General features: G+C 44.0%; 1 protein-coding gene across 2 annotated transcripts in view; it reads right to left on the minus strand.

Annotated features, from left to right (window-relative positions):
* LOC123766281 (uncharacterized) overlaps positions 1-14,875 on the minus strand; it is a 126,387-nt gene that overhangs the window by 79,015 nt on the left and 32,497 nt on the right. For both annotated transcript variants that reach the window (XM_069321254.1, XM_069321255.1), the window contains exons 2-3: positions 13,509-13,562; positions 12,552-12,728 (exon numbers count right to left, since the gene is read on the minus strand). In XM_069321254.1, coding sequence (XP_069177355.1) covers positions 12,552-12,728; positions 13,509-13,562 — 231 coding nt within the window. The remainder of the gene's footprint in view (positions 1-12,551; positions 12,729-13,508; positions 13,563-14,875) is intronic.

Below are 14,875 nucleotides of genomic sequence, written 5' to 3' on the forward strand. Positions count from 1 at the left end.
TAGTATTGGTAATACTATATTATAGTCTTTAATGGCTGTTGATACATCATTATGAATGAAGTACTTATGAAATGAAATGTTGATACATATGGAAGCAATATATAATAACACTTTAGACTTAAGAGTTCCTGGGACGCTAAGATACGTTCTGCAATCTCTATTTACAAACCAATCGTATATTCATTGATGTTGGGCATAATCTATTATAAATATACTTTTTTTGCATCTATTCTCTAGAGTATACATTTGCTAACATTTTGACACCAAGTTTATAGTAAAAGTCCAACAAATAACTGAAATAAATATAAAATGATTGTAAACGTTTTATGCAAGGCTGAGCAGGACTCGCCAGGCTATGTTTACATTCAGGAACTCGCGGAAACGAGCATAAACTATTATGATTACACTTATATTTTTTTAACTCTTCTCTTAGACAATTTATTTGCAAACATTTTACCAAAAAAAATATATTTAAAAACTAACAAAAACTGTGAAAACGGGAAGTGAGTGTACAGAACACTTCCCATCACTAAGCGGAACTTTAAGCTCAGGAAGGAGGGGATAGGCCAGACCGCCAAAGCCACCCGTCCCCTTGAATCAATCTGTCCGCTACCAAAGAGCGTCGCATTACGATCGTACGCGTTAAAGCCAAAAATGTTCGTAGTAGAAAATGGAAGCGGCTGGCGAAAGTGACGTACTGTCCCGTTTTCTGTTTTGGGTTCTCTGGTAGGTTAGGATAAGGGCACTTTAAATTGACCGTTTCCTTGACGATGGGAAACCTTAGGCGGACGGGCTGCTTGAATAGTACATAGCATTTTGATGTATAAAACTACTAAGGCTTGACGGCTGAGTGGAAAGCGCTCGGTATTCCTACTCCAATGGTTCCGGATTCGATCCCCGGTGGAGGCGGAAACAAATGGACAGTTTATTTCACCCTTATGCCGCTGTTCACCTAGCAGTAAATAGGTACCTGAGAGTTAGACAGTTGCTACGGGCTGGTTCCTGGGGATGTGTAACAAAAAGGAGGCTTGTTCGAGGACCGGGCCGCGGGGACGCTAAGCCCCTAAATTATCTCATGATAACCTCAAGATAACACCAATAACCAATATACTGAATATCATAGCGGCTGCCAAAACTGACGCGTTTTCTATTTGCGGGTCCTTGGTTAGGTTAGGTTCAGGCAATTTAGTACATCAGATTAGTGACGTTGAGAGGACCGGCTGGCCAAAGTGCTCGAAGGGGGGGTATCCGGCGGTGCCCGGGGTAATATTGTATTGTAGTAGATATTGTAGTTGAGAAAATTATTTACTGCAATACATTCGAAAATGTATTGAAGTAAATGGATATCATTTTGAATATGTATATATGTATAGCTTATTGATAAGCTAATTGATAATTCATAAATTATATTGAAAAAATCCTAGTTTTTTTCTATAGTTTCCCTGAATTTTAAGACACATTGTATATAAACTGTATATTATATAGTATTCCTATTTACTAGTTTTACAGGTATTCCTATTTACCTAGTTTTACTAGGTATTTACAAGTAATACCCACTTACTGTGTTATATTCATACACAAGTACACACCTACACTTGTACACACGTAGAGCATATATATACATAGGTGTACATGTACACACACACACACACACTCCTGCACTCCATACAGTGTTACTACACATTTAAGCAGTGATGGTGAAGGAGGGTAGGAGAGACATGGGCGTAGTGAGACGGACCACCATCACCACCCAAGGTCAGTGTTGTTTGTTAATTAAGCGGCGAGGACGGCCGCGCCTCGCTCCAGGTGTGTGACAAACCTGGTTCTTCCGAAGGATGTAAAAGTACCCTAAATCTCCTTGTTGTAAAGTCCACTACGGGCTCACCATAGCCCGTGCTACTTGCAACTTTTTGTACCAAGTAGCAAATCTTTAACAACAACAATCCTTGTTGTATGAGTGAGAGATTTTCTGGTATGTTCTCTTTCGCATCTATTCCTCTGTGGTCATCATGATTACCTTGGCTACCTATCCCACTATACAACCTAGTCCATTGTTGTTTCAGATTTAGCTACTCAGAACGAAATGTCCATGTAGCACGGGCTATGGTGAGCCCGTGAGCCCCCGTAAGCCCGTGTACATTTATATAGGGTCCCGGTAAGGAACCTATTACATACTAATAGGGTCTCGGTAGTACAGTCGGGTTCGTTCTCGACCCACAATCGAGAATTCCGGATTCGACTCCAGAGCGGGACAGAAATGGTTGGGGAAAATTCATTTCACCTAATGCCTCTGTTCACCTAGCAGCAAGTAGGTACTCAGGGGTTAGTTAGCGTGTTGTGGGGTTGCATCCTGGACGGGGTCAGTAATTCGACCTGGGGTGGGGGGGGGGGGGACCTCGATAAAAGCCTACCGTATATGAATACAACAAATCCACAAGGGCCGTGATGAGGGTTCGAACCTACGTCCGACACTCATCACGGCCCTTGTGGAGTTGTTCATTTGATGCATCACGCTATTGTGATTTCTGTCTGTATATATATATATATATATATATATATATATATATATATATATATATATATATATATATATATATATATATATATATATATATATATATATATATATATACTCTGACTTCCTGTCCCCGACACAGTGAATTATTTCCACGTTAATGGAACCATATAACTAGTCTATATTCTAGACAAAAGTATTATTAAATAAAATATTGTTATAATCCTCAGAGAAATAAAGATTAGTTTATAAATTCGAAAGCTGCACCGGTCGGCCGAGCGGACAGCACGCTGGACTTGTGATCCTGTGGTCCTGGGTTCGATCCCAGACGCCGGCAAGAAACAATGGGCAGAGTTTCTTTCACCCTATGCCCCTGTTACCTAGCAGTAAAATAGGTACCTGGGTGTTAGTCAGCTGTCACGGGCTGCTTCCTGGGGGTTGAGGCCTGGTCGAGGACCGGGCCGCGGGGAAACTAAAAAGCCCCGAAATCATCTCAAGATAACCTCAAGAAGATATAACCTCCGGGTGAAGATGGGAGCACCTTGACCGTGGACACCACAGGAGGCGGGGTAGGATGTACAGAGGCGCGGAGGTCGGCCCAGGCAGGGTAGGAGTGGCCAATGCCAAGGTCGTGCTCAGGGTCTGGGCCCCGGCTCCACCTCCCCTCCCCCACCTCCTTGCCAGCGTCAAGGTCACCGGGCAGTCCCACCACCGGTGACGTCCTCACCACACATACCTGGATGTGTGTTCTTCAGAGCTCGTCCCTCACAGTGTTATGCTCAACACTCAACCATCCATACAGTGGTCATCGCCCATAATTACTTAATAGTTGAGTCCCCAAAGGACCAAATACGGGGAAGTTGGATATTTCAAGTTTTTTATGTTCTGAAGTTCCTTTGGGTGTCAAGAACGTGAACCAGCCGGGGGCCACTTGAGTCACCTTTGAGCACTTGGCTTTACTGCTGATGATATACGCAATGGTTCAAGGCCACCACAATGACTCGTCCAAGAGGTAGGCAGCCAAAATGCCTCTTCTTATAACATTGATGTTTAATAAATCTTGCCAGAAATAACATCAAATAAGAGACATTAAACCAGGTTATTATATTCATTCATGAAATTAAGTTGCATCGTATATCTTGACCGTTAGAAGCATAAGGACGAGACGAAAAAGGATGATAGATGAACCACGAAAACTTGTACATAATTATCTTAGGGACAGTGAACACTTGCATTCACACTCAATGACAAAATATGTTACGGTGGAGCCCACCAGAGGTCAGGGTCATGATGGAGCCCACCAGAGGTCAGGGTCATGATGGAGCCCACCAGAGGTCAAGGTCAAGGTGGAGGGTCAAGGTGGAGGAGCGCCATAAGGACGAGTGTGTGTCGTGATGAACACGTGTGAACGCTAAGACAGCGACAACTGGAGTCAGACCAGGATATAATTCACTATAATCAGAGGTAATAGGCTGGTGGGAATCAGCAGGTGCTGGTGGATCACCAGGATGTGGCGCCAACGGAAACACGACCAACGTGCCCCCGTGCCCAGCATCACCCACGCCTGCACCTGTCCTCTCCCTGCACCTGTTGACTACTAGCTCTCAACTATCTGAATAAAGAGCTGGGACACTCTTCAACATTCAGACGGCACCACTCCTGTGCCAGGTAAGTTCACTACGGGCTCACCATAGCCCGTGCTACTTGCCCCACTCCTGTGCCAGGTAAGTTACGGGCTAACCATAGCCCGTGCTACTTGGAACCTGTTCCGAGTAGCTGAATCTATAACAACAACAACAACTTCAACATTGTCCAGTTATTAATTATTTAACTCCAAATAGCAAGCGATACACGGAACTCTGTATTTTTCTTTATCTCGCGGATAAGAGAGCTGGGCCCAGATTCACGAAGCAGTTACGCAAGCACTTACGTACCTGTCCATCTTTTCTCAATCTTTGGCGGCTTCGTTTACAATTATTAAACAGTTAATGAGCTCCGAAGCACCAGGAGGCTGTATATAACAATAACAACAGTTGATTGGCAAGTTTTCATGCTTGTAAACTGTTTAATAAATGTAACCAAAGCCGTCAAAAATTGAGGAAAGATGTACACGTTAGTAAGTGCTTGCGTAACTGCTTCGTGAATCTGGCCCATGGACGCTAGAGCGACGGTTTCGCTTCATGCAGATCGGCGTTCAATCCCGACCGTCCAAGTGGTTGGGGCACCATTCCTTCCCCCCCGTCCCATCCCAAATCCTTATCCTGACCCCTTCCAAGTGCTATATAGTCGTAATGACTTGGCGCTTTCTCCTGAAAGTTCCTTCCTTTCGAAAAGAGTAGAACTTGCCATCTTTTTTGTAATTGGATACACAAATAAAAATGACCAAGGGTTTAATATGACCTATTAATAAAACAATGAAGTATCTTTAAAGTTTTACTTGGTTAGATATCTGGCGTAATAGTTACTGTTGAAACAACAAGTGTTCCGTTGGAGAAGTTTTGAGGCAGGGAATTGTAATGACAAAATCAAGCCCAATTACATATTAATTTTAGGAGACAAGTAGAACCAACGTTATTCGATTGAAACCTGTATTATCTTAAAGCGTGAATGTATTATAGAACAATAAATGTATCTTATTCTTTTCGTTAACAACCTTATTAAAAATTATATTAACAAAACATCATTTACAAAATATAGACACAATGTAATCAATAAGCAAAATATAAAGTGAAAATGTTTCGTTCTTCTATTACCAGTCATTAGTAATAAAAAATATGCAATAAATTCTCTCGAAATATTTGATTCAAAAGTATGAGTTAATTATTGATTATCCCCCCCCCCCCTAAGGCTTTATACGCTATTGTGCACTATGCCCTTGTGAAGCCTAATGTATCTGGCAGGTAGACGTTGTTGTTGTGTTATATTTAGCTACTCAGAACGAAATGGCCGAAACGCTTTGCGTAATAGTGGCTTTAGGCATTGTATGTACTAGCTCTACCTACAAGTCAACCAATCTTTGTAAAAATTTATTGTATGTATGTACCTTATCTAAATAAACATTTTATTTTTTATTTTTATTTTTTAAATGTCCATGTAGCACGGGCTATCACAGTTATAATGGGGTGAGAATAGCTTGAGCTACCTCATCCCTTTGTGTGTATTTTACCTCAATAAACTTATTTCAATTTCAATTTCATTTCAATGGTGAGCCCGTAATAAAGGTTCCAGGTAGAGGTCCCCTGAGGCTAATAATATAGCCTCAGGGGGACCTAATATATCAACCTGAGGCTGTTCTATCCTCCGTCTAGCGCACCTGACCCCCTTGTCACGCTCAATGTGAGGCCTCCCTACGCTCTGTCATCACTGGGCAACAATAAAAGCTTGCGCAGATGATACAACACAACACATGTATAACCAGCAGCAGCTGAGGCAGGAGACATCCAAGAATGACAAAAGAATGCCTGACCTTACACGCCATTATCCTGCCAGCGGGCCAAGGCCACCTCCAGCTGTCACGTTTCAGCGTTAACACACTAGATGGCGCGCGCCAGTGTTTCCCGCCTCGCCATCTTGACGTCAACATACACACGTGGCCGATGACGTCATTGTAGTAAACAACTGCAGCTAAAATCCAACTTATATTTAGGATAAACAAATGAACTTTACACAAGTTAAATATATTCTGCAGGATAATACCAGTAGTTGTGTTGCAAAGATAAATGGTACTTACTCATGATGAACCAGCGGAAACAATCCGCCCAAATGAGTGAGATTGAGTGAGATTAAGTGAGCCGTATCAGCTCTACTGTCCTTGCACGCTAAAACGTACTTGAAATTGTTTAGTTGCTATAAGTTATATATGCAGTATATATAATAGTTGCTATAAGTTATATATGCAGTATATATAATTGTTTATTTATATGTAAATACTGTATATACAATTTCAACAATAAACAAACATTTCAACAAACTTTCTGCAGGCATACCCCTGGTATATTCCACTCAATAGGAAAGAAAATCAATCTTTAGGAATTTACAACAGATGATTGCTGTATGTCCCGGTAATGGGTGTTTGTCAGTAATGTTTCCTAGTGTGTAGTGTGAGTCTCCAGCTGAGGAACGTTCCCTCAGTGTGTAGTGTGAGTCTCCAGCTGAGGAACGTTCCCTCAGTGTGTAGTGTGAGTCTCCAGCTGAGGAACGTTCCCTCAGTGTGTAGTGTGAGTCTCCAGCTAAGGAACGTTCCCTCAGTGTGTAGTGTGAGTCTCCAGCTAAGGAACGTTCCCTCAGTGTGTAGTGTGAGTCTCCAGCTAAGGAACGTTCCCTCAGTGTGTAGTGTGAGGTCAGCACGGTGTGGTCAAGTGTTTGAACTAATAACTTCAAAAAGGCACACTAATTTCTCAAGAAAAATCAAGACTTTAATCTTCTTAAAATAGATTGATATATATAACATATATCATGGCTATTATATATATATATATATATATATACATATATATATATATATATATATATATATATATATATATATATATATATATATATATATATATGCGGAAAATCCACAGAGAAATATGAAATGAGGTGAACGTTTCGGCTTGTTAAAGCCTTTGTCAACACCAGACTGAATCAGTCAGTCTGGTGTTGACAAAGGCTTTAACAAGCCGAAACGTTCACCTCATTTCATATTTCTCTGTGGATTTTCCGCATAAAATGATCAGTGTTTTGTGATCGTCAATTGCATATATATATTGCATATATATATATATATATATATATATATATATATATATATATATATATATATATATATATATATATATATATATATACACATATTCACAATATTTTAAACACTGTCCTTCTACACTTCAAAGACATAACTGACCGACCTTTCATGGTGTTTAAAAATAAAATCAATAAACACCTCAAAAGAATACCTGATCAATCAGGCTGTGATTCACATGTCAGGCTGCCGGCAGCCGCATCCACCAGACTGGTCAGAGACCGAGCCGCCGGGACGTTGATCCTCGGAACCATCGCAAGGTAAACCGTAAATACCACATAATAAGGTCGCTAAGAGAACATGTAAGAATTAGGATGTGCGAGGCCGGTACACACGCCTTTAGCGTCGTCAACGCCAGCATATCACTGCTATATGTCAAACTTTACACTTTCCTGGACACTTCTATTGCCTCAATGCAGTTAGGAGTCGGGTCAAACACCTGGCGAGTATGTTACGTCATCACAGCCGGGTGTGTGGGGGTCATACACCTGGCGAGTATGTTACGTCATCACAGCCGGGTGTGTGGGGGGTCATACACCTGGCGAGTATGTTACGTCATCACAGCCAGGTGTGTGGGGGGTTAAACACCTGGCGAGTATGTTACGTCATCACAGCCAGGTGTGTGGGGGGTTAAACACCTGGCGAGTATATTACGTCATCACAGCCAGGTGTGTGGGGGGTTAAACACCTGTCGAGTATGTTACGTCATCACAGCCGGGTGTGTGGGGGTCATACACCTGGCGAGTATATTACGTCATCACAGCCAGGTGTGTGGGAGGTCAAACACCTGGCGAGTATATTACGTCATAACAGCCAGGTGTGGGATCAAACACCTGGCGAGTATATTACGTCATAACAGCCAGGTGTGTGGGGGGTTAAACACCTGGCGAGTATATTACGTCATCACAGCCAGGTGTAGGGATCAAACACCTGACGAGTATATTACGTCATCACAGCCAGGTGTAGGGATCAAACACCTGACGAGTATATTACGTCATCACAGCCAGGTGTGGGATCAGACAACTGGTGAATATACAATGTCATCATATAAGAAGAGAGCAGTACACAGCAGAAGAGAAGAACAGCAACATCTGGAACGGTCGAGTAATTAGGTGGAGCAGCAGAGGCATCTAATCCGTACCTCATGAAGCATGAACAGGAGACGAAAAGTTGTCATCAAGCCTAGTGCCAGAGGTAAATAGTCTGCCACATGAGGACTGTTCTTGTTTCAGATTTAGCTACTCAGGACGAAGTGTCCATGTAGCACGGGCTATGGTGAGCCCGTAACACATGAGGACTGTTCGAAGGAACTAATAACAACAGCAGAGGAGAGATGGACAAGAGGCTATGATGCTATTAAAACTTAGCTTTAGTTAAAAAACGATATATATATATATATATATATATATATATATATATATATATATATATATATATATATATATATATATATATATATATATATATATATATATATATATGCACATATAAAGGCAGTCACGACAATCAGACCGATCATTGCAAAAAAAAAAGAGTAAAATAGTTAAAAGACGGACAAGAAAAAGAAAAAGAAAAATAGTAATAAAAAAATACGAAGACGAAAATCGATCAAGAATACACAACCCCCAATTTGAGTGTGTGTGACCTGGAATTAGCGAGCACAATAAAGACCGTTCGTGAGCGCAAGCGTGTGGATCCGAGCGTTGCAGACTGGCTCTTGTCTACAGGAATGACGTCACTCACGTACCACCTCTGCCTTGTGCTCCGCCACTTATCATTGACACGAATACGTGAATTAATTAATATTTTGTTTACTTTGAATCTCTCTCTCTTTCAAATTTAGATGATAGAGATATATTCAAACCTTAGACCCAATGAGGAATGGTGGCCACACACTCACACATCTTGGAGGTATCTGGTGGTGCTGGTAGTGGTGCTGGTAGTGGTGGTGGTGGTGGTGGTGCTGGTGGTGGTAGTGGTGGTGGTGGTGGTGGTGGTAGTGGTGCTGGTAGTGGTGGTGCTGGTAGTGGTGCTGGTAGTGGTGGTGGTGGTGGTGGTGGTGGTGCTGGTGGTGGTAGTGGTGGTGGTGGTGGTGCTGGTGGTGGTAGTGGTGGTGCTGGTGGTAGTGGTGCTGGTAGTGGTGCTGGTACTGGTGCTGGTAGTGGTGGTGGTGGTGGTGGTGGTGGTGGTAGTGGTGGTGGTGAAGCAGGAGGAGGAGGAGGAGGCGAGGCTGGCGGCGCTGACCACCACCAGATGAAGACACTTGCGGGTGTAATATATACGAAGCGTGACACACTTCCCCTTCCTAAGGCCACTCGGTCAAGTGTCTCCTTAATCTACTAGTATAACATTGTCTTATCCCATATTACAATGTTGAGTGCATACAGCAGCATACATTAAGGTAGCTGCAGAAAGGTCAGGACCAACTTTGTAACGAAAGGGCAACATAGATTTAGAAGCAAACAAACTTAGCATTGTTTTAAGACAAGTTTACTAGTAAAAGACAGGCAAAAGATAGTTGGGTAGATTGTATTTTCCTACATAGTAAAAAAAAAAATTGACAATTCCTCACGTGTAAAATATTAAGAAAAAAGCTGGGATAAGGAAGCATCTGAAGGACCGAAAGGAAAGAGTCAATGAGGAGCTTTCCAAGTGGAGTAACTTGACAAGTAAGGGTCCCACAAGGCTCGAGCCTGGCACTTATTTATATGAACGACCTACGCGACGGAGTGAGCTCGTACACGTCAATGTTTGTAAATGACGCCAAGCTCATGAGGACTCTACAAATAGAGGATTGTAGCAAGTTCCAAGATGACCGTGACAAACTCCAGGTACGGGCAAAAACAAGTGGTTGCTGGAGTTCAGTCCCAACAAGTGTAAGGAAGTAAAGACGGAAAAGGAAGAAAGGAGACCAGAATGTTGTTGTTTTAGATTCAGCTACTGGGAACAAAAAGTTCCAAGTAACACGGGCTATGGTGAGCCCGTAGTGGACTTACATGGCACAGGAGCGGTGCTGTAACTCTGTTAAAGGAGACCAGGTCTACAGGAGATCTACACCATAAGGGGAAGACAACTTCAGAAATCGGGGGAAAAAAAAAGTTGCGACTTGCGAAAAGTTGGATATAATTTCAACATTAACACCAGAGGCAGCAGAGGCACCAGAGGTCCCAGAGGTCCCAAAGGCAGCAGAGGCACCAGAGGTCCCAGAGGCACCAGAGGCACCAGAGGCAGCAGAGGCAGCAGAGGTCCCAGAGGTCCCAGAGGCACAAGAGGCACCAGAGGCACACAGGGTAACATCGGCAGTATATGGGATGCTGGCAAAGACAAGAACATCATTAAGAAACCTAAATTGGAACTCCTTCGAGGAAACCTACACAGACTTTGGTAAATCAACATTGGAATATGCAGCACCGGCATGGAATCCGCACCTTGTGAAACATAAACCCAAAATTAAAAAAGGTACAGAGGTTTGCTACAAGATTGGGCCCCAGAGCTAAGAGGGTTAAGCTATGAGGATAGGTTAAGGGAACGTGACCTCACAACCCTTCATGACAGAAGAAACAGAGGGAATATGATCCTAACATACAAGATACTGAGGAGGAATAGACAAGGTGGGGCAAGGACAACCTCTTCAAATTGAGAGAAATTAGGACAAGAGGACGCAATTTAAAGCTGGGAATGGAAACGAGTGGAAGAAATGTGAGGACAAACCCGTCCCAATGTCCGGGTGGTCAACAAGTCAATACACTGACAGTCCTGGAAGCCGCTTCCATCAACCACCTCAAGGCCTGATTCATTACGAATGTGAACATCAGAAACAGTTAAATTATAAAGCTATAGGTACAAGAAGGGTCGTCGGCGGGACATAAAGAGCCGGACCTGACTGGTCGTATAGTTACTGATAGGTCAACACCCTGCTGGAGGCTCTTGTCGTGGTTCACCAGCTGGAACACAAAGGAGAGAATGTTTGGCTTATGTGCCGCCCACTGAGGTCACGCAGGGTAGAGCCCGTGTTACACTTGACCACTGTGAGAGAGAGAGCACAGAGACAGATCTGGGGTGCCCAGGTCGACCCGGGCACCACCGGCTATACCAGTACCTAGTATGTTTAGTATATGTGTGTGTATATACATACATACATATACTAACATTAGTGCCCAACAATACTGAGGCAGGATTGTCAATAAGCAGAAGCGTGTGATAATATAGATGAGTGTGAACGTGTGAGGAGGATAGAGAACAATGATAGACCTGGTACCACCGGATCATTTTGACCGCCAGTACACAGTATTCAGCGCGAGTGTGTTCGTAACGGGCGCTAGTGCATTTCCGGGAGCACATGTTTAAATAGCCGGATTTTTCCTGTCGCGGCATATGTATTCTGTAAGGGCGGTGACCGAACCAGCGAGAGGTTTAACTACAATGTAAATGAGTCAACAGACAGAATGATTATGAGGTGAATAAGACAAGACGTAGTTTGGTATTGGTAAGGGGGGAGGGAGGGAGAAGGTAGTGTTTAGTTAGGAGATCAGACAGTAATTAATACCTAACGGGAGATTATGTCTTATCATTACTCTCTCTCTCTCTCTCTCTCTCTCTCTCTCTCTCTCTCTCTCTCTCTCTCTCTCTCTCACACACACACTGCGAGGGCCTCGCAGTTGAGTGGACAGCGCTCGGGAGTCGTAATCCTAAGGACCCGAGTTCGATTCCCAGCCGAGACAGAAACAAATGGGCAGAGTGTCTTTCAACCTAATGCCCGTGTTCACCTAGCAGTAAATAGGTACCTGGGAGTTAGACAGCTTCCACCTTCCCGTCCTCTCTTCTCCCTTCCTTCCCTCACAAGGATAACCCACCACACTAGAAATGGCACTGTCGTCGTACACCCTAACAGCCCATATAATAGTGCTTATAGGAACTAATTGGTCAACCTACACAAAATGGCTGTTAAGACCCCAAAACTAATTTTCTATTAATTTTGTAGAGGGGCATTAACAATAAGCCAAAAGCCAAACATAAACATTCCTAGTGCAGCATGTGTATGTACTATATTAGGCCTAAGATTGCTTGGACGAGTTAAGTTAGGCTCTTAAGTTATATTTCCAGTTCTTAGAATCCGTTTTGTGGTAATACAACAACACCTGAACATTTTAGAGTCCAATCTGTGTCCGTCTGATCAAACACTTGCCACAAGTACTGTCATTATTGGAGTCTGTGTTGCTGTAGCCCACAACACTGAGGTGAACTTTGACTTACCTGTAGTTGTGGCTGGTGCTGGCTCTCTGCTTGTAACTGTGCCTGTAAATGGGGTTGCAGCTGTGGTTGCAGCTGTGGTTGCAGCTGTGGTTGCAGCTGTGGTTGCAGCTGAGGTTGCAGCTGTGGTTGCAGCTGTGACTGAAGCTGAGAGAGCTGAGAGATCCTGTAGGCTCGGAGCTGCGGGGAGGAGGAGAGAGAAGGAAGAAGGCTGGTGAACACATAGACATGTTGTCAAGAGTGAGAGTTAAGGGGAAGGTTTACCCCCCTCCCATATAATACATATCACGCCAGGGTAAGCTGGGAGTGACGGCCTAGCTGAAGGGTAACGGTGTTCCTCTCTTACAAGTGATAAAACAAAAATAATAATTTAGAAATTCTGAGATAATATAAAAAATAAGAGAACTAATATACTTAAAAATATTAATGTGTGTAGCATAATAAACCCCACATTGCTTGAGTTAGGAAAATACTACCTGTCAAATGTAAATGCTGTTCTCAAGAGACCCCCATTTTGCACCCGCAAGATAACGTAAGATATTAAGGGTTGCCAAAGTTAATTATCTTGTTTGAGAAGCTGTTCACTTGAGACAGTTAACCAAGTCCTAAGTTGTGTCTGGGTACAAGTGACAGGAGAAACAACCCAGCGGGTTTTCTTCCCATTGGGGGGTGTTGTACATGCTGCTATGGCGGTGTGTCCACTCACAGGATGAATGGGGCTGCCCAATACACTCGCCCCCCGGGGCAATATTAAAACAAAATTAGGAAGGGATTGCAAGTGATTTGCATTCGAGGACGAGTATAGAGCAGGAGGAGAGAGGCAGAGAGTACAAGTGGTTAAGACACCACGAATATATATACGGGAAGCGTATGGATTTGGGTGGTGTGGGTGGCCGAGGGGACTAGGGATGTGGGCGGTGTGGGTGGCCGGGGGGACTAGGGATGTGGGCGGTTGCTTACCTTGGCGTGGGCGGCGAGGGTGGCGTGGGTGTATGACCTCTGTTGCTGCTCCTCCTGCAAAATACAGACAGATGTTAGTCCGGTATGAACACAGTAAACACACACACACACATTCCAAAGGTGAAGCCCAAATATCGTCAATGTAGTGTGTTGTGTAGAAGTTAGTGCCTGGGGGGGTGACCTTGGGGTTCCACACACTACTGTCCCACCTCCTGTAGTTGGGACAGTCTCGATGTTCTCATATCTACGGTCCTTGTAACTCACGTTCAGAACATATGGCGCAGCGAGAACAACAATCAATCATCAGAGCTTGTCTTGGCCCCGAAAAAAATACCACTGGAAAATCCGTTCTGAAAGGATCTGTGACTACATTCCCAGATTGTTAAGGCAGTGCTCATTGTTCACTGAGGTTGTTAAAGTGTGTACAACAGTCAAGCCCAGCACACTACTGTAGGGGTGTTTGTGGGTGGCCTGAGCCAGGCTATGTTGGGACCACCACACATGTGGGATGGAACGAGACCATACACTGCCACAACACCTGTCCATACACTGTCATACACTGCCACAACACCTGCCATACACTGCCACAACATCTGTCATACACTGCCATACACTGCCACAACACCTGTCCATACACTGCCATACACTGCCACAACACCTGCCATACACTGCCACAACATCTGTCATACACTGCCATACACTGCCACAACACCTGCCATACACTGCCACAACACCTGCCATACACTGTCATACACTGCCACAACACCTGCCATACACTGCCACAACACCTGTCCATACACTGTCATACACTGCCACAACACCTGCCATACACTGCCACAACATCTGTCATACACTGCCACAACACCTGCCATACACTGCCACAACACCTGTCCATACACTGTCATACACTGCCACAACACCTGCCATACACTGCCACAACATCTGTCATACACTGCCATACACTGCCACAACACCTGCCATACACTGTCATACACTGCCACAACACCTGCCATACACTGCCACAACACCTGTCCATACACTGCCATACACTGCCACAACACCTGCCATACACTGCCACAACATCTGTCATACACTGCCACAACACCTGCCATACACTGCCACAACACCTGCCATACACTGCCACAACACCTGTCATACACTGCCACAACACCTGCCATACACTGCCACAACACCTGCCATACACTGCCACAACACCTGCCATACACTGCCACAACACCTGCCATACACTGCCACAACATCTGTCATACACTGCCATACACTGCCACAACACCTGCCATACACTGCCACAACACCTGCCATACACTGCCACAACACCTGTCATACACTGCCATACACTGCCACAACAC

This window comes from Procambarus clarkii, chromosome 9 (genome assembly GCF_040958095.1).
Source record: "Procambarus clarkii isolate CNS0578487 chromosome 9, FALCON_Pclarkii_2.0, whole genome shotgun sequence".
In the NCBI taxonomy this organism is placed as follows: domain Eukaryota; kingdom Metazoa; phylum Arthropoda; class Malacostraca; order Decapoda; family Cambaridae; genus Procambarus; species Procambarus clarkii.